The sequence below is a fragment of the Poecilia reticulata genome, linkage group LG21 (assembly GCF_000633615.1).
Source record: "Poecilia reticulata strain Guanapo linkage group LG21, Guppy_female_1.0+MT, whole genome shotgun sequence".
In the NCBI taxonomy this organism is placed as follows: Eukaryota; Metazoa; Chordata; class Actinopteri; order Cyprinodontiformes; family Poeciliidae; genus Poecilia; species Poecilia reticulata.
The window spans coordinates 1,622,290-1,643,079 of NC_024351.1; the positions used below are offsets into that span (position 1 = coordinate 1,622,290).

The following is a 20,790-nucleotide window of genomic DNA, read 5'->3' on the forward strand; positions in this document are numbered from 1 at the left end:
CCATCCATCCATTCATCCATCCATAATCTGTTCATCCATACATCATCCATCCATCCATCCTTCCATCATCCATCCATCATCCTTCCATCATCCATCCATCCATCAACCATCCATTCATTCATTCATTCATTCATTCATTCATTCATTCATTCATTCATTCATTCATTCATTCATTCATCCATCCATAATCTGTTCATCCATCCATCATCCATCCATCCATCCTTCCATGGATGGATGGATGGATGGATGGATGGAAGGATGATGGATATCCATCATCCTTCCATCATCCATCCATCCATCAACCATCCATTCATTCATTCATCCATCCATCCATCCATCCATGGACTGACAGCTGGATCTTCTCCAGCGGTCCATAGCTGAACCATACATTCAGCTATGGAGCTGAATGTATGGTTCAGGTCCCAGAGCATCATAGTACCACCACCGTGTTGAGCAGTAGGTCTGATGTTCTGGTTCTGAGCATCTTGTTGGTTTTACAGCCAGTGAAACCAGACACACCTTTCTGAAAGCTTCCCTTTCGTCTCTTCAGTCCACCGACGTTTCTCCCCAAAGTCCTTGAGATCATCAACACTTTTTCTGGAAAATGTGAATCGGACCTCTGTGTTCTCCAATTTTTGCCCAGTCTCTGTCTCTTTTTGTTGAATCATGAAGTAGAAACCTTAACTGAGGCGGTGAGACTCTCATCCTGATCATGGAGGGACATGAGGTCAGAAAACCAGGTTCAGCCGATGACCAGGCTGAAACTCTGAGTGTGGAAAAACAGACGGAATCTGTGAAGTGGGAAAACGTTTCCACACCATTGCAGACAGAGTAGCATGGATGTTTTTCCTTCTCCACGTTTGTGTAGAGTAAAAATAAACAGGGCGGCTTGGTGTGAGGATGGCTTTGTGAGGGAATCCCTGGAGGAGCCGTCAGACTCCAGGTTGCGGAGCAGAGCGGACCACAGTGAGAGCGAGACACGGGTCAACCAGAGGAGGCTCTAATTTATGGTTCTCATTGCAGGAGCTGCTTCTCCTCTGCATCCTCCTCCTCCTCCTCCTCCTTCCTCTCCGCCTGTTATCACCCAGCTCATTATCCTCCCTGCTGCTGGAGCGTGCAGACGCCTCTGAGCCCCTCCATACCGGGGGATTTCCTTCAGCACTACCTGAGCGGATCCGTCTGGACGTACGAACACGAGGCTGACATTCAGACCCGCAGGTGTTCAGGTCGACAGCAGCCACGCTCCTGCAGGGTTTACCGGTTGGAGGCTAAAGAGTTTTCTTCTTTCGTTTCTCACCTGGAGGCTGCAGAGCAGCATGGACTTCACTCACTTCTGGCTTCTGGCCACGACTCTGACGCTGATCCATCAGTTTCAAGGTAAGACCGGTTCTGAACTTCATGATTTGGTCTAATACTGTTGACATGGGTGAGGTTCTGTCTCCAAGCCAAACTGAGGACTTTTCTTTAAAATTGCTTCAATATGCATCTTCTCACAGTATGCAGCATTACAGTGAAGCAGCTCCAGCTCTGTGGTCTCAGGAGGTTAAAGGACTGTGTCACCGGGTAACTGAGGACACATAATGCATGTTTTTCTTCTATAATTACTCTTGGACGTCCCGGCTTTAATATCGGCTGCATTGCAGAGGATGAGGGAGTTTGACAGGATAATGGCAGCTGAGTAATCTGAAGGGCTGGAACCGACCAAAGGTGAGAAAACGTAATAAATGGGATGAAAGCATCAAATCTGGGTGTGGAAAGAAAATAAGTTTTTCAGTTTGGAGCCTGGATAAAATCCCAGTTTGTCTTTTTTAATTAAAACGCGGTCGGGTTTGACGATAAATCAACACTCTGCTCATTTGTTCCAGAAAGTGAATCTGTTTCAGTTGGAAGCTGATTATTTGCACCACAGCTGAGGCAGGTTTGTCTCCATGTGGTTGCAGCTGAAGACGAGAGTTTTAAAGAGATTTCTGTGCAAAACGTGTAAAAGCCTGGTCTGACTTGGCTGAAAGGTGCTAATAAATTAGATTTGTGTCTTGTGGTAACATGCAGTCACTCCTTCCTTGACAGTTTTACACTTTACCACAGACTTTGGTGGATAATAATAATAAATGCATCACTCAGGGTGGGACCAGCCCAGATTTGGGGTGTTTTTGTGCTGTTATTCAGTCAGAGAGGTAATTTATGGATTGATGCTTTTTAGCAGTTGTGTGCACTGATGAGCTTTGCAGGACAGAAGGACGTTTGTAACGCCTTCAAGAAACCAAATATGTGAGGAAAACTTTCCCCGCCTGCTGGATAATGCCTGAGGAATGTAATGCAAAACATCACGGGGGGCAGGGGGGGGTTCATGTCTGCACACAGGAAAACCTGGAATGTGTTTGACCCTGGGGCTGCTGGCTGGCCCTCTACCTGCAGGTTCCTGTCTGCCCCTGCGTGAACCCGGCAGATAAAACACGAAGGATGAGGATCACAGGCAGCTCTTTGTGCGCTGCAGAATTTAATTTTAAATTGGATTTACAATTGCATTTGCGCCCTTGTTCTGCTATGACTGCAAGAGTAAGTGGTGAAAACAAAACGTCCCCTCAGGCTGGTACATCTCATGCTCAGTGAAAGACCCAGGATTAGTTTTAAAAGCTTTCTCATTTCACATGAATCCTTTCTGAGTGATAGATGCTGTTAAATCCAGAGATTGGTAGGAGAAGGTATGTAATCTAGAGTTTATGAGTTTGGCTGCCACTCCCTGGTTTAGGTTTACCTCAGACTGTTACCCCAGAGGAATCTGCATACAGAAGATCAGGGTGATTCTGTTGATGATGCTTAAAAGCTCACAAGACCCCCACTTGAATGTTATAAAGATGTAAAAATATCAAATGAAGTCATAAATTGAACAAATCTCTGATCACCTGCCTGGACGTCCTGGTTTCTCCTGATAAAGAGACGTCAGACTTCAGATCCATGAAAGTTTCTTCTGCAGAAAACGTCGTGCATCCATTTCCTCTGCAGCTCGTCGTTTTCCTGACGTGTTGAACAGACTGTAGGGTTTAAAGTTCCTATGTCAAAGTTATTCTCTACTCGGATAAAAACGGCTTTTAACGTCATAAATTCTTATTTTATTTTGTAAAACAACTTGATGCAAAACGGCACAAAAAATTAACAAGTTGTTTTTTCTTTTTAGTCTTTCTTTGACCATTTAAGATGAATAAATCAATCTTCATCGTTCCAGGATTGTTTGGATCACATTCAAAATGCAATTCTTAAAAACATTAATAAATTCTGTATTAACATTTTTATTTTTTTTTTTAGTTAAAATTTCTTCAAAATGTTATTTTTCAGGGCTGCACAGTGGTGCAGTTGGTAGAGCTGTTGCCTTGCAGCAAGAAGGTTCTGGGTTCGATTCCCGGTCTTTCTGCATGGAGTCTCCATGTTCTCCCTGTGCATGGTGGGTTTTCTCCAGGTACTCCGGTTTCCTCCCACAGTCCAAAAACATGACTGTCAGGTTAATTGGTCTGTCTAAATTGCCCCTAGGTGTGAGTGTGTGTGTGCATGGTTGTGTGTCTCTGTGTTGCCCTGTGACAGACTGGTGACCTGCCCAGGTGACCCCGCCTCTCACCTGGCACGTTAGCTGGAGAGGCAGCAGCACCTCCTGACCCCACTGAGGGACAAGGGTGTAAAGAAAATGGATGGATGTTGTTTTTCACCATGTAAAAAAGATTTTCACCTTCTCCAATTCTACAAATGTTCAAATAATTAAATAACCAGATTATGATGTCACTGCTTTGCAGTCTTCTGATTGGTTGACTCACACAGACTCACCTGTGGATGACAAACAGCTTCCTGGTGTGACTTCATGGAAAGCAGCCAAGCTGTCAGGATCAGGACTGCAGCTGGAGATGCTGACATGAAAAGCCGTTACTCCAAACGTAGAGATAAAATAAATTACAGATTAAAAAACTTGGCGATGCTGTTTGAAGCTGGTAAAAGAAACGAGATTAAACTGCAGCAAAGTTTGAAATGACATTTATATGTTGTATTTAAACCTCTAAATCCATTGAATAACGGAGGTTTCCCTCATTAAACTGCCTGGTTTAGCTGAAATGCAGCTGTAAGCAGCAGAGCAGTTAAGTTAATTTGCATATTCTGGGTCAGATTTGTTAGTTTAATTCAGAGTTAATGGAGACTTGGCGATAAAAAGCCTTTATATGACGAACACGTGTTGAAACATCAGGTCTCATTTAGTTCCCCTGACATTCAGACCAGCCTGACTGCATCTGGTCTCATGCAGGTCTGGAGTCTTCAAATTTAAGAGCTGAATAAAAAATAATTAGTACAACTTAATGTTTTAGATGCCTGTCTCTGCAGGCCCGGTTCTGGATCTGCTCCTTTCTACAAGAAACGGATGCTAGACCCAGGTCACCTGATCTTTTATTAGCAGATAGAGTAATTTTCAGCCTTCATCCTCTGATTTCTTTGTGTTTCATGGTCAGATGTCTGACATCTAAAACAGTTTAATGGAGGAAAATATCAGCTTTTAGCCTCAAAACCAGAGCAAAAGAGAAACGGTTGACGTGCTGCAGAAAAGGCAAAAACCTTCAAAGTGTCTAATATTTAATCTGAGACGCTGGAGGCTGATGGGAACCTGAGAGAAATCGGTCCCAGGGACACCAATGTGAGCTGGGCAGGAGAAGAAATTACTGTCTGAAGGAACCAGGAGTCGTTTGATTTACAGTTTTGAGAAAAATTAGAATTCTGAGAAAAAAAATCTGAATTTAAAGAATTTGAGGAAGAAAATCAGAATTTCTTTTTCAGTCACCGTAATCCTCCGTAAATTTAAGGTTTGACAATTCTTCATATTTTTCCATAATTGTTTACTTCCCTATTAAAATATTTAATTTTAATCACTTTCATTCGCTTCCGCTTGTCGAGTTTATTGATCCAAACGAAACCATTATGTGTTTCTCTCATTCACTGCGTCTCCCACTTGGTTTTCTATCAGATCGGCTCAGTGAGGAGAGACGCATCAGAACCTTCATCATCTAAATTAATTCACATTTTCCAATCCAAACTGGAACTGAGCCGCCTCCTCCGGGTCGGTACCAAACCCTGCAGGAAAATGAAATCCGCGTCTCCATGCCAACCTGTCAGCAGCAGGAATCATGAACGCTGTGAGATGTCCTGGTAGACGGCGGCGTTGACTTCAGGAAACCAGAACCAGCAGAGGACTGACTCTCAAACCGTCCATGACTCTGACCAACCCGTCCTCCTCTAAACCAGATCAGACGTTTAATTTTTATACCTAAAGAGGATTTTGTGTCTGGTTCAGTTTCAGAGTGTTGAGATTTTTGAATCTTTGACTTCAGCTGCAAACTCTGTGGTCTGTGCAACCATCCGTGCTGCTTTTCCACCACACTTCTTCCTTCCACTTAACTTTCTATTTGCTTAGTTACAGCTCTTTGTGAATAGTGAATTTCTTCAGTGACATCATCAAGATGGAGGAAGTCAGCCGTTTCCCCTTAATTGCAAAGAATATTACAGTATTAAAAATAATTTTATTGGTCGCACGCTATATTGAAAACTTTAAAAGATTATATTTTGTGGGCAGAAATTTGAAAAGTTACAGCAGTTATGTGTGATTTGGCTCATCATAAGAGAAAATAGATGGAGGTTAGTTGTCAAAGTCACTGTCATTTATTCATAAATAACCTAATTAAATAGCTTATGACGTAAATATTTAGTTAGAACGTTAAACATTTGGTTTGCAAGGTAAATATTTAGCTTTCAAGCTAAATTTCAAACTAACCAGTTAGTTAGTATGCTGTGTATAAAGAAGTTAAATGTTTAGTCAAATATCTAGTTGGTAAGCTAAATATTTAGTGTGACGCTAATATTTAGCTCCAGACTGAATATTTAGTTTGCAAACTAATGTTCACTTTGGAGTTAAATATTTAGTTTAACTAATATTTATCCTGCTGATAAAACATTTAGCTTGAAACTGAATAAATAAGATGGTGGAAATATGACTTTGTAAAATAAAGTCCCATATTTTTCTCTGACAGGTTAAATAATCCAGATGGTGCAGCTAAAGTTTCATAATCTGATTTAGATTTTAGTTTTCTTGGCAGGGGGGGGTTGATTCTTTTTTAATCATATTGCTGACATTTTCTACCTGATATTTATTTATTTGTTATCACTGGTCTGCATGAGGACCAGATTAAACCTAAATCCAGTTTTTCCTTCTGGCTGCTGACATCAGTGGAGACTAAAAGGTCCTGAATTGGTCAGGAGTTCTCCAACCAAACCCAGCTCTCCTCCACCCATCTCTAATGTTTTGTAGGTAAAATAAAAACTCACTTCACAGAAATAGTGACCAACCTGAATTCACATTCAGTTTGTATGTGTTGGTTGTGATGCTGCTCTCCTCTCTGCAGGTGAATCTGGAGGATTTTTTCTCTAGATCAGATTTCAAACATGTTATTCTGAGAATAATCCTCTATAAATCACTGTACTTAGCAGATATTAGCCATCATTTAAGACCACAGAAAAAGTTTAATCCCAGATTAATGATGGCGGTTAAACAGTAGAGTGGCTCCGTCAGTGTGAGTTGCATCCGGTCTCCTGGTGGTCAGCTGCCCTCCTTCGGCCCACCGGGGGGCTGGTGCTGCTTTGGGGCCGGTTGGAGCCTCTGTGCTGCAGGATCCTTCCAGCAGTTCTCCGTGTTCAAGCTGGAGACGTTTAGGCTTCAAAATGAGCCAGGAAGGAGTTTAGCTTGGCCCTCCTGTTGGACTCGGCATCGTCTGTCACGTCCAAAGAAACCTGAGTTTGCACAGGTCAAACTCCAGGCTTGTTGTTTTTTTATTTTGTGTTTTTTTTTACTGCAAACACAAAACCGCTTCACGACGAAGAGTTCTGGTCAATTCATTTATTCATGCTGAGATGTTACCTAATCCTCTGGGCTGCCAGGGGGGGGGGTTCTGGTTCTGGCCAGCCCAAACACGGATCAGCAGCTGATCCACCTGTTTATATCACTGAATATCGTGGAGCCAAGCAGAGTCTGTTTTAACAGGTAACAGATTTACAGCAGAGCTAAGAAACGTTAAACTGCTTCAGAACCAGTTTTCTTTCCCGTCAAACAGCAAACTAAACGTTTCCTGTTTCAGTCCGTTTAGATCATCAATCTGTTCGCTAACAGCCAGAATGAGAAGAGTTCAAATTTAAATTATTTCCTTAAATTTATACGTTTTCATCCGTTTCCTCAGTATTTAGTAGATTTTAGCATGTTGGCATTAGCTCTGCTACGTTGGCTCTGACTGGTTCTGGACTTTTGTTTGGCATTAATTTTTGACACATTGAATATTTGGAACAATTATTCCCTCTGGTAAGAATATTTGGTCATAGTTTCTTTTTTTTCTTCTTTCAGATAGTTATAATGTGTAGCCATGGCAACAAGGTATTGCTTTTACAGCTGGAAACAGTTAGGCTGCGTTTACACTGCAGCCTGAAGTGACCGAATTCCGATTGTTTTTACATAATGTGACCTGTATCCGATCTTTTCATGGCAGTGTGAACAGCTCAGGTCGGATTCTTTTAGAATGTGATCCATATCCGATACGTATCCGATTCAAATGCGACCATAACGTCCAGGTCGCCTTCATCCGAACTGAACGTCACTGATTCTCAACAAATCTCACTATTCTGCTCCTGAAACGAGCAGGAAGGAAGAAAAACAACAACCATGACGGATTATATGAGGATTAAGTTGTTAATTTGCTGCTCCGGCCGGATAACAACTTCAAATATATAAGCTAAGCTACACCGTTAGCCTCCATGTTTACTTCCGCAAACTCTGAGCTCTTCTTCTTCTTCTTCTCATGGCGGTTGGCAGAACACTGAGAACGCTGACGCTATAGCGCCCTCTACTGCGCATGCGGGACACTTTCAGGTCGTTTGCCCGTTTACACTGCAGAACACATACAGGAAGCATTTACTGGCAGTGTGAACGACCCGGTAAAAAAATCGGAATTGAGTCACTTCCGGCTGCAGCCTTAGTTAGCATCTCAAAAGCTCAAATAATGCCTGAACTTTGACCCCAAATAGAGGAGACCTCATGGACGCGGAGCAGAGAGAGAGAGGAGGAATGAAAATCATTTTCGATTATTCCATTCTCAGGTTTTAACATTTTAATATGGCTGCATTGTTGTCATTTTTCTGAACTTTGACTGTTAATAATTAGTTTATGACATATTTTTCATTATTCAGTTTAATTGTCATCATTTATTAGTTGGTTGATCTGATCAGTTTGTTTTCACCTTTTGGTTCAGTGGTTTAAATGCATGTTGGAAGTTTAGGTGTAAAGTTTCTTTAATTATTATTATTAATAATAATAATAATAGTCCATATTAATAGTGTAGAATGAACGTCTTGGCGAATGAAATTCTAACGTTATTAATAATTTGCTAAATTAACATAACGATTAATCATAACTAATTAAGCCAAACATTGTCAGATGTTGTTTCAAAGCTCATCTTGGGATTTTTACTCTGCAGACATGCATGTGAACCAACAGGCACATTTCCATGACTTGTTGCATAAAGCATGAACGTTTATGGAAGCACATAAAGACCGCAGAACACTAAAGGAAATTATAGGAGAGGAAGCCGCCGCGTTGCTGACGGCTGCTCAGCGGACTGAACTGCTGCCAGGAGGGGAGACGGGAACATCTCAAGATGTGAAATGGAAAAAATGTTGTGTTTGCATCCATAAAGCATGAATCATGGCCTGGAGCAGGGAAACAATAAACTACCAGCTTTCAGCATGAAATGTGATGTCCCGTCTTAGGCAGGACACCGGTTTGTGTTTTGACTCGCACACTGGAGGGAAAATGCTGATATTGTTACAGATGTGATGCAGCAGACGTGAAGAATAGTCTGAGTTTTTACAACTGGAACTGGAATCAAGCGATTCTGAAACCTCTCAGGACTTAAATTTGGAATCGGCTCAAGACGAACGTCGAACCAGTAAATGCTTGCATGTGGTTTGCCTCCCTCTGGCATCCATTAACAGATCGTAGAGCATCCTGGTGGTTTTATTGTTTTGACATCTTTTTTCTAGTTTTGTTTATGCTTTTCACAGCAGCAGGAGACTTCTCTGAGCTGCTCAGACTTTTGAATCTAACCTCACTGACAGTGAAACCGCTGATTGATTTGCTTGTTTACCAGAACCGACTTTGCGCCGCAGAGTTTGGTCGGCTGGTTGCAGAACGTTGTTCCTCCAGCAGCTCAGAACAAACAGAAAGTAAGAATCTGAAGCTCCTCTGCAGCCTTTCTGACCTTTTTCACTGCGCTGGGTTTGATATTAGGCTCCTTCAGGAAGTTAATGACTGCTGATTAAAAGTCTTCTAGGTTTTAGATTGAAATGCCTGCAGCTCAGAAAGCTTTCAGACGCGTCTGATTCGTCTGATGACCTGACATGATTCAGGGCAAACGGGAAACGAGTCAGGAGAGATCGTTTATCTTTCATGAGGCTGAATTTCGTTGGTGAGGAAGAAACGGCGATGACAGCCGACGGCCGGGAACCTTCAGGTGACGAGTTGAGCCGCTCCGGCAGACTGGACTTTGGAAGAGGAGGAAAGTTTGATATTGGCACCATTAGAGAGTCTGTGGTTGAAGTGTTGAAGCCTTTCAGGAAGGAAGGTGAAAGTTCATCCGTCAGACACGTTTGATGTAGTTCAGGTTTAAATCAGGACAGTTTTGCTCTGCTGAAGGTTTTCACAGGGATTCAAACATGCTGAACATTTACAGTTTTACTCTTTTTTTTAATTCTCTGACTTTAAATTTTGTTTTTTCTGTCATTTTCTGACACTTTTCCTTTGGACCACATGTCAGTTCAGACCCTCCAGTTTTTTATGTGGCCCTAAAGGGACACATAAATATAACCTTCAAGACAACAGCTGTGAGTTTAAATATAATTTGTATTCTTTCAATCAGTTTCTTTCACGATCAAGAAATCCACACAAAATCAACAGATTCCCCATTTTTTCGCACTAAGGTACTTTTATCATGCTGCAAATGTTCCACAGAAACGGTTAAAGACATTACTAACTCCCACCTGCAGGTGGCAGTAATTCTTACTTCTACTAAACTACAGCCTCGACTTTCTTGAATTCAAGTTACAGTCCGTGATCAACAGCAGAAGGTAACAAAAGGTCACATTTTCACAAACTGAAATATTGCAAAAATGTCTCATTTAGAATGTAGAGTCACAAAAATTCCTGCAGGGACTAATCAGTGTGAAAAGATGTTAAATGTTATTTAATTTTAAGATGAAATTGTTGAATGCAGAGACTATTAGTATTTTAACATATTAAGGGATTTTTATCAATTCATTCTGCCACAACCGGCCCTTTAAAACATTCACCCTCAGACTATCGGATCGTCTGATAATATCTGGGAGCCTCATTTGGTTTGTTAGAAAGTCCAAAAGGCTTCAACAGGATCAATGACCTGACAAACAGCCTGAATGGCTGCGTGTCGAACCACAGGGTCTGAACTCCCACCACCATCAGAAATATGTTAAAGTCTAATAAAAGCCAAATGATTCGATTCCTGTTGAAAGGTCAGACATAAAAGTCTTCCTGATCTTTGCAGAAAAAGTTTTAAGGTCAGTTTGAAGTAGATGCAAAGTGAAAACATGCTGAAGGATTGTCAGAGGAGCTGTTAGACGACCACATTTATCTGGGTGAACACATGGAGTTCATCATTCAAAGAACGATGTGTTGAGATTTGAGGAAAGGAAAAGAAGGGGAACCTTTTGAATTTTTAACTTTTGATCGTCTTGTGTATTTAAAAAAAAATCTTTTCGGTATGTTTAGTTTGATTCAGGCATTGATCTGGGCAGCTACAGTCCCTAAAGCTCCAATTAAAGCCAGAATCTTCCAGACATGCTGCTTTTTATGTGTTCACAACATTTCAGGAGAAAATCCAGTTTATAAGAGAATCTGTAGATAAAACTGTTGTGATGAGAGAGAGTAGAAATACACAAAATGCATGTTTAGATTTATAAATCATGCAGGCAGAGCAAAAACAGTGGACAGGAAAACAGTGGAAGTTTGAACATAAACCATGTCAGAAACAGAAGAATGAAAAAGAATCGATTTGCTCCAATACTTTGTGTTTACATGAGGGAACAAATAGAAGAACTGAACTACAAGATCTCACGTAAAGAAGCCGTGTCAGATATTATTTTTGACAGTTGAATTTAATAACCTGACAGAATGTCAGACTGGTGAAAAGATACCTCAGATTGTGGGGTTGCGACATTTGAGCTGCTTGTTTAACTTTGCATGAATAAACCGATGTGTCCACAGGCAGGAAATTGAATGAGGGCGCTCTGTGTGCTTTTGGATACACGATGACCGTGGCGAAAAGGCCTGACCGCCTTCCAGCGCCGCGTCCAACCTGCCGGCGCTCAGACGACTCTGACCTGCAGACGTTCTCCGGTCACTGAGCCCCTGAGCTCTCTGCTGTCCAAACTGTGACAAATCTGAAAGAAATTAATTTTCCAAGCTCAAGCTGAACACCACAGTTCCAACTCAGGAAGTTTATCTGTGAAATCAACCCAGACTGAGTTCTCGCTCACCTGCAGCGTTCAGGAACCCGCTGCAGTTCGCGTCGCTAATTCCTGGAATGTTTTTTGTTTTTTTCCGAAACAAGCACATTTATATTAATATTTTATGTTTCATCTAATCAAAATAGACTAAATGGAAACGGTATTCTTGAGTAAACTCTGGGTTCTGGTTCATAAAACAAACTCCAACTGGTGAAAACATTAAACAGACATCATGTTGGCTGGATGTGGATGTTGCTCCTTTATCACCTGAGACTGATGGATGAATCTCTGGCTGCTGTCCACAGAAGCTACTGAGCCGACCCAAAGGAGGACTCACGTTTTCACCACAGCCACAGTTTTTTGTTTTTTTCATTTTCTCATAAACAGGCCAATATGTGGTCGTTTTCTACTTTGGTTGAATTCAGATTGGCTAATTATCATGTTAGCTTTAGCGTTAGCATAACTTCTGGATCTGATTAGTACTTTACATTTATTTAGAGGTGCTCCCTCTAAAAATGCTTATAACTGCCTATTTTAACACATCCACTGTGCCAAGAAATTTCAGTTTTAATACAAAATCATCCATCCATCCATTTTCTTACACCCTTGTCCCTCAGTGGGGTCAGGAGGTGCTGGTTCCTCTCCAGCTAACGTTCCGGGTGAGAGGTGGGGTCACCTGGACAGGTCGCCAGTCTGTCGCAGGGCAACACAGAGACACACAACCACACACTCACACCTAGGGGCAATTTAGACAGACCAATTAACCTGACAGTCATGTTTTTGGACTGTGGGAGGAAACCGGAGTACCTGGAGAAAACCCACCATGCACAGGGAGAACATGGAGACTCCATGCAGAAAGACCGGGAATCGAACCCAGAACCTTCAAGCTGCAAGGCAACAACTCTACCAACTGCGCCACTGTGCAGCCCGCTCAAAAATATACCTTAATATGTATTAATATTGAAACCATCTCAGCAACTACTGCAGACACCAACATCGACAGCCAATCACCATGAAGGAAAATAATGTCTGCTTCTGATTGGCTGCTTTCCCAGTCATGTTTAGTTGCATTGTGCCGAGGAATTTCAGATTCAAATGTTTCAGGTCTAAAACGTCCATGAATGGTTGCCGAGGATTTTACATTAAGAAATATTGTTGTGTTTCAGTTTCACACAGACTTTGTTCTTCTCCTAAAGAGTTAAATGAGTCAGTGCTGTTTTCCAAGATGTCCTGAAAGCTTAAACTCTTAATGGCCACTGAATGTTACTAAAATAAAACAAACCCAAAGCGCTAAAATTAGCCAAAGTGTCCCAGAAGTTTTTGTGCATCAGTTCACAAAATAACAGCTTCCTTGGAAACTTTACAGGAACAACAACCTCAAATATTTCATTCTCCAGGACAGAGCAGCGTGATGACTGGAGCGTTTATAGAGAGGAAACGTGTTATTTTGCTCGCATGTAAGTCGTGTAAAACCCTCTACAGACGCCCAAACATTCCCCTGTGCGCTGTAAGCTACATCAAAGCCCATCTGCGGTCTCTCTCTGCTTTATAGGTCCTGAGTGCTGGTTTTAACATGCCCCTATGTGCCAGTGAGTGTTCAGGTGTAGACTCTGAGCTGCAGTGCATTATTTTCGTTCATGCTGTGGCCTTTATGCAGTTTACTGGTGTCAGGCCAAATATAAGAGTTTGTCAGCCAGGAGCCAACGTCTTATTGCACCAAGTAGTTTGTGGACGACTTTCTGCAATCTTGTGTCCATCAAGTTGAATAATTTCTTACTTTGTTGAACTGAAAGAAAAGCCAGATTTTTATTCAAGCTGCCAGTGATCCAGTTTATAGCCTTGTAAAAATATTCATGGTCCTTGAAGGTTTTCACTCTTATGCTAAATAATCCCAAACAAAATGTTGCAGACAAAGAAAAAAGAAGCTGTACATTGGACCCACATCCATGTCTGGCTGGGTAATGGTGAAAATTCATCTATTCACAGATTTTTATCGCTGAGCACAAATGAAAGATTTCAAGGAAAGCAGAAACTCCATCACTCAAACCTTCGCTCTTCTCTCTAATCCGCCACATGTAGCGCAGTTTCAAGATATTACACAGGAGCCGCACTGTGTGGTGACTTTCCTCCAGTCCAGTATTAAGGCCGCCCGTCATCCCGCCATGTTCCTGCTGACGAGAAGCTTTTCCACAGCGTGAGGCGGAACCACGGCCCGAATGGGATCAGTGTGTCCAGCATGTTGAGGTTCCACCACACTGAGGTTTTACAAGTGGGACAAAAAGTCTTTCAAATGCTGGAATATGATTTTGTTTGCTTTTGTTTACATTACTAATTAATTATAACTTCTATTGGACTTTGTGTGAATGGTTTGTGAATAGGGCTGCACAGTGGCACAGTTGGTAGAGCTGTTGCCTTGCAGCAAGAAGGTTCTGGGTTCGATTCCCGGTCTTTCTGCATGGAGTCTCCATGTTCTCCCTGTGCATTGTGGGTTTTCTCCAGGTACTCCGGTTTCCTCCCACAGTCCAAAAACATGACTGTCAGGTTAATTGGTCTGTCTAAATTGTCCCTATGTGTGAGTGTGTGTGTGCATGGTTGTGTGTCTCTGTGTTGCCCTGCGACAGACTGGAGACCTGTCCAGGTGACCCCATCTCTCGCCTGGTACGTTAGCTGGAGAGGCACCAGCACCTCCTGACCCCACTGAGGGACAAGGGTGTAAGAAAATGGATGGATGGTTTGTGAACCTGTAGTGCAGAAACAGAACGTCACACAGAAAACACGTGACAGAACTGCTAACGTTCGCCGGTGTCCATTTATTGATCAGTTCTGAAGTTGCTGACCAGAGAGGACTGACGGGATTATCAAAGCCAATTTCTGCTGTTTTTCTTTTCCAAAATGTTAGCACTTCTTTCTTCAGCTTCTTCTGTTGCTGAATTATGACACATGTCTCATGTTGGTGATGTAAAAGTCCAATAAAATGCAACATGGCTGTCCAGGCTAGTTTTAACTTTAGCACCAAATAGTGGAAGTGGCACAAATCAAATATAGATTTTTAAACTAGATTTTTTACAGCAGTTTTTTGTCTGAACTTGCAGATGTGTGATGCTCAGACCTCATGTCCTTTCATTTGCGTCGCCTCTCATCCTGGCAGTAACTGCTTTGAGATGATCTCTTTACCTTCAACAATAAGAACAAAATGTAAATGTTTTACCTGAAAACACTCATTTTGAGCTTATGTTAATCACTTTCTTTCCTCTGTGTTTCCCAGCGTCTGACATGAGCCCTGTGGCGCAGGAGGGCCCCCTCGCGCAGCTCGCCCACACAGCCCACCGGCGGGAAAAGCGCTGCTCCTGTGAGAACCAGAAAGACAAGGAGTGTATTTTTTTCTGTCACATCGGCATCGTGTGGGTCAACACCCCGAGGTGAGGAAACGAGGAAACGGAGGTCAACAGTAAACATCTTAGGAGTTTGTTATCATGGTGATGGCTGAGCTGGAGTGCTGGGCTGATGATGAAGAATAGCAGAGATAAGACTCAACCTGCAGTAGCTGCTGGGTTTCTGAGGGAGGATGGGAGGACATGCAAACAGCAGCTGCAGTCCAAAACGAAGACGAACTGTCTCTGTGGTCCCGGTGAACAGCATCTTTAACTAATATTAAGTTTCTTCATAAATCTGTTGGACACAAACGATCTGAAATCAATTCTACAGCTTAAAAGACAAAAATCCAATAATATTTTCCAAGATCAGTGATAAATGAAGAACAACAGCTGCAGTAAAGTTAACGACTCTTTAATTTAAAACACAATTATTCTTTGCATGTTTGAGATTACCAGATTAATTTAGCTGAAGTGAAACATTTTCTGAAGAGAGTAGCAGATTTCCAAAGTGAAGATGCCTGATATAAATCTCCCCAGCTGGGAAGAAGAATGTCAAAGACGTCATGGTTTTCCCCGGAGAATATATTTATAATGAGGATTATAAATACATGAAACTCACACCAGATGTCCAGGGAAACCAACCACATGTACAAAACAAAACACATAAATCCAGGAATTATCAAATGGGTGATAAAGTGGAATCAGGAAGTAATGAAAATACTTTTTAAGAACGGTTTTCTGGAACGGATGGAATAAATGACCTCATTTGTTGCTCAGGTATAATTTTTGACACAAACTGTCTTCCATAAACTCTGATCTTTATTCCTTTTCATAAATTGACAGTTGGATTGAAATCATTTGACTTGGTAATCCCTTTGTTGAGAATGTTTTACATTTCTCTATTCATCCTTCGTTTAGTCGCATGATGTTCCCACTTCCTAACTTCTCTACTGGTCAACATGGTGCATCCAGTGGCGTCTAAAGAGTTAATTTTGGTCTCACCTGACCATAACACACACTCAGTTCTTTAATGGATTCTGGACCAAACCTTAAACCAGATTCAACATGCTTTTCCTTCAGCAGTGGAGTCTTGTGCAGAGTGAGTGGGCATAATTTTAAGTTTTATTTGAAGCAGTACATCTGCTAATTTAATATGCATGTTCATTTAAGTTAGAAGACATAAAAAAAAAACTACATGTGAGAATTTATGGAGAACTCGACAGAGCGACAGTCAGACGATGTTTTATAAGATGGAACAAAACACAACTTGTTCAAAACAACAAAGATGTGAAAGTATCAGCAGAAATGTAACTGAAAATGAGTAAAACTGTGGAAATAACTGCAGGAACCGGCTGTGATTTAAACAGCTGCTGGGAGGAAGAACCTGTGATTTCGATGAAGAATCTCTAGAATTTATCAACAGATTCATTCAGACATTGTGAAACCAACACCAGCAGCATGTCCTGCAACGTTAGGTTGCAAAGATATTACCCATCATGCTCTGGGGTGATTTATTGGTAATAAATTAGGTTTTTTTTAGGCCACTAGGAGGTTTAAACTGGCTCTAATTCCCGCTGATATTAACTTCATTTCTGTCTAAATACTTTTTATTGCAGCTGTTTTCTTGACTTTCGATCTTTTTTTAGTACAGAAACCATCATGTTGAGATATTATGAGAATATTGATTGTAATCAAGACACATTTTGCAATATTTTACGTCTACTCCGTCATCCTGTGTGGAGTATTAAATATAGTAAAGTAGCGGGTCCTCAGTCAGGTAGTTTAGGCGCCATGCCGAGTGCCTGATGATAACTTGTGGTTCCAGAACCAGAGTGGTGCCTGCAGTCCTGGACTGTTTTAGGTAACTTCGGCTCTAAAACGTTGCTGAAGTGAATGTAGCTATTTACAACGCAGCTCCTTCCCCATAAACATCAAACTTTGCCTGTGAAAGGTTTACTGATACGTGTTAGACTAGAGATCTGACTCAAGAAGCCAAAATGTCACTGAAACATTATTAGGACCACATGGGTGTCTTTTAATTTGCCTGGTTTTAAATAAGAGGATCTCCATTCACAATCACCTCCAATCAACTGGATTTTAGTTGAGTATGCACAAGCAATGACTGAGCAGTTAGCTGTGGTGGAGGTAATAAGAAAGCACGTCTTTCCTAAAGAAGGGTAATTTCTGGAGTGTTTCCTCTGGTTTCCTAAATAGCCGGCTTGAAACTTTTAACAACAGAATGAAGAAACCTAAAGAGTTTAAGGCTATTATAGTCAGATGCTCCTTTACCCACAACCAGTTAACCCCTCCTTGGCTGCTCCCATTTAGAAATCGCTTACCAACGCAGAATGAAATGTTCCTCAGAAATGACTTAAACTTGTAAAACTTTAGCTAAATAGTAATATCAGTGGAACCAATGAGGAAAGTGTTCTTCATACATTTATGAAACGCTCCTTGTGTTTCCCGTCAGTTCAAGTAACAGCTAAGGCTAATCTTTTTTTTGTCATTTCCCATAAATTTGCAGATGTTTTGAGGCTGAATTAAAGGTCTTTACAGTCACACTCAAAATTAATTAAGTTGAGGTCAAGTAAAAAAAAAGGGTCTCACCAAAATAGCTTCCAGAGAGGATCCCAAAGTGTCTCAGATTGTTGGTTTGGTCTAAACATAGCAGTGTGGTTACAGGAGATCTTCCTGCCTTCTCCATAAAAAGCTCTTAAACAGCAGTCGCAGTGCCCACCATCACTAACTGCCACTAAACGCTGCGGTCGCTTTCGTCTTAAATCATTCTCTTAAAAGCATTCGTCTCTTCAGTAACCCAACTTTCCAGGTTTAGAAATGAAAACACATCATCTAATTATCAGCATTCCTAGAATCATTCTACAATTTAAATTATTTGTGGTGATACTTCTTTTATACAAAATTCTGCTGTTAATATTTTGTTTCTAGTTTCTTATTTTCACTTTTTTAAATATTTTCCCAACATTCCCAGTTAGCAGCTCTCTCTGCTGGGAGTCTTTGTTTTGTTTTGGTGTCACTTTGTGAAGTTTCCACTACAAAATGTTACACTGCGCACTTAGTTTTACACATAAACATTCTGTCAATCATCCATCCATCCATTTTCTTACACCCTTGTCCCTCAGTGGGGTCGGGAGGTGCTGGTGCCCATCTCCAGCTAGCGTACCGGGCGAGAGGTGGGGTCACCTGGACAGGTCGCCAGTCTGTCGCAGGGCAACACAGAGACACACAGGACAAACAACCATGCACACACACACTCACACCTAGGGGCAATTTAGACAGACCAATCAACCTGACAATCATGTTTTTGGACTGTGGGAGGAAACCGGAGTACCTGGAGAAAACCCACCATGCACAGGGAGAACATGGAGACTCCATGCAGAAAGACCGGGGCCGGGAATCGAACCCAGAACCTTCTTGCTGCAAGGCAACAGCTCTACCAACTGCGCCACTGTGCAGCCATTCTGTCAATCAATCATGATAAAATAAAAATAATCTGAAAAATACCAACAATAAATGATACAAACATTTCTTGTATCATTTTCTCAATAAATCCTGCTATATATTTATTACGGTGGCCGACAGGTGCAAATGCGCAGCAACAGAGAAAACATGCAAACAAAAAGACGCGCACACAAATAAAATGCAGCAAACATAAAAGAGACGCAAACAAATGAAATGCAGCAAGCTAGCTTTAATCAGTCAAACCTATTTGCTCAGGAATAAATTAAATACTAGTGAACCAAACTATTTTACAGCTATTACCTGCGTTAATATCTGTGTTCCACCTCCACTCATATGGGAAAACTATCGGGAGTTTTTATAACGATTTACCGGGAGACATGCGTTCTCTCTCGGTGTACGGAACCTGGAGCTCCCGGCCAGCTGACACCTGGGAGGGGATCTGGCTGTTAATGCAGCAGGAGCAGATATCTCCGAAAACGTCGGAGCAATATTGGAATTAGGTGATTTATTGATGAACCGAGCAGATATTTCAGATCTATACATCTACATTCTCACCTAAAAACATTGTAAAAAAATCATTTTGTGTAATTTTAAGTGTAAATACGGCAAAAATAGTTTTGCCGCCATTGCTGCTTTTCTGAACACCCGCTTTAAAGGACGCATAGCCTAAATTTGCACACAGCTGTTTTTTGTTCGACTCCCCCTAGTGGTCTGGAGCACTTCCGGTTTCAGCACTTTGCATCTTTTCTTTTGTTTGCATGTTTTCTATGTTGCTGCGCATTTGCACCTGTCGGCCACCGTTTTTATTTATTGAATTTGATTATTTGCAAATACAAAAATCCTTTTTAAAGTCTAATTTACATAAAAGTTAACAAATCAGCAAAACTATCCGTCTTTTAACTGAGAGCCTTGAAGAGGCTGGAAAAAAAAATCATCACTGGCTCTAGTTTTTTATTAGGTTGTTAAAACAACAAACATCAACTGAATCATTGGGGAGGAATGAAACAAGAGTCCTATCAAAGTAAATGTTGGATTAAAGTCAGACATTCATTCTAAAAAAAATGTCCAAATAAGTAGTGAAATAAACGAGGAGTTTGCGTTTTCGAGAGCTGAAAGACGGGATGAGAGGCGTGAGGAACGGCAGAACCAAACTCAATCAAAGTTTCCTCAACATCTGGACACGTTTGATTTACAAAGAGACACATGAAGTAGTTTGTCTGGCAGCCGCCGCCGTAAACATCAGCCAAACGTCGACTGTCTAAGAAGTACTCTGGGCCTCGGTTTCCATGGAAACGCCGATGTTTGGGCAGATTTTTGTTCTCGTGTCAGGAGCTGTCAGGTCATATTTTCAGGTAAAAAAAAAAAAGACATTCTGTATTAAAGCTGGGAGCTGTTGTGTTTGGTGGAAGTAAATCAAAACTACATGTACTCAGCATGAACCTTCTTCTTCTTCTTCTTCTGGGGCTTTTAAGGACTTATTTCTTTTCCAGGAGGGAACAATTTTACAGCCATTTTAAAATACAGAAAATGGAGGCAAACGTTGGAACGCATCGAGGATTTCTTCTGATTTATAAAGAGGGAAAAATCTTCATGCAGGCAGTTAAATATTTCAAGTTTCTGTGCCTCCAATGAATAAACACAACATGCAGTTTCCAAATTATTCTATTTTCTAAGGAAAAAGTTATAAAAACCAATCACCCAAAAGTCTGCATCACTTAAAAAAAATCGTGATGATAATCCCCAAAAGAACATCAGAACTGCTGTCACACACGGTAGAGGCAGCATAATGATCTGGGAATCCTTTGCTGGTGTGGCCTAGTCAAAGTTGGGACTTAAATCTGAATGAGATGCTTTAATATAACCTGAAATTGTTTTATTATGCTGGAAAACTTTAAGTCAGAGTGGAATAAATTGTTGCTAATCCTGATCCATGACTCTTTCAAATGTCATCATTCGTTATCTTCTCACCTGTTGATCTGAAACAGTTCAGTGGGGCAACAAAGGAAAACAGCAGGACGTCTGGAAGGGGGCAAATACTCAAGTCTGAATGTAAAATGATGTGAATCCATAACAGATTCAAACGTGTGCAGCCAGCTTTCTATCAAACGTCTGGAGAAATATGACGAATGCATGATGAATGAATGAATGTAGACGTATGGCTGCAGCTGCGGTGGTAAAATAACTCCAACAGCAACAGCAGCTACAGGTCCGGCTGCAGAAGTTTGGTTCTTCTAGGCCAGTGGTTCTTAACTTGGGTTCGATCGAACCCCAGGGGTTTGATGAGTCGGTCTCAGGGGTTCGGCGGAGCCTCTGCCATGGAGGTAAAGACACACTT

General features: G+C 41.4%; 1 protein-coding gene across 1 annotated transcript in view; it reads left to right on the forward strand.

Moving 5' to 3' along the window:
• The first annotated feature begins 964 nt into the window (after positions 1–964).
• LOC103457174 (endothelin-2) overlaps positions 965–20,790 on the forward strand; it is a 24,687-nt gene continuing 4,861 nt past the window's right edge. The window contains exons 1-2 of the mRNA XM_008397138.2: positions 965–1,377; positions 14,867–15,020. Coding sequence (XP_008395360.1) covers positions 1,317–1,377; positions 14,867–15,020 — 215 coding nt within the window. The 5' untranslated portion in view covers positions 965–1,316. The remainder of the gene's footprint in view (positions 1,378–14,866; positions 15,021–20,790) is intronic.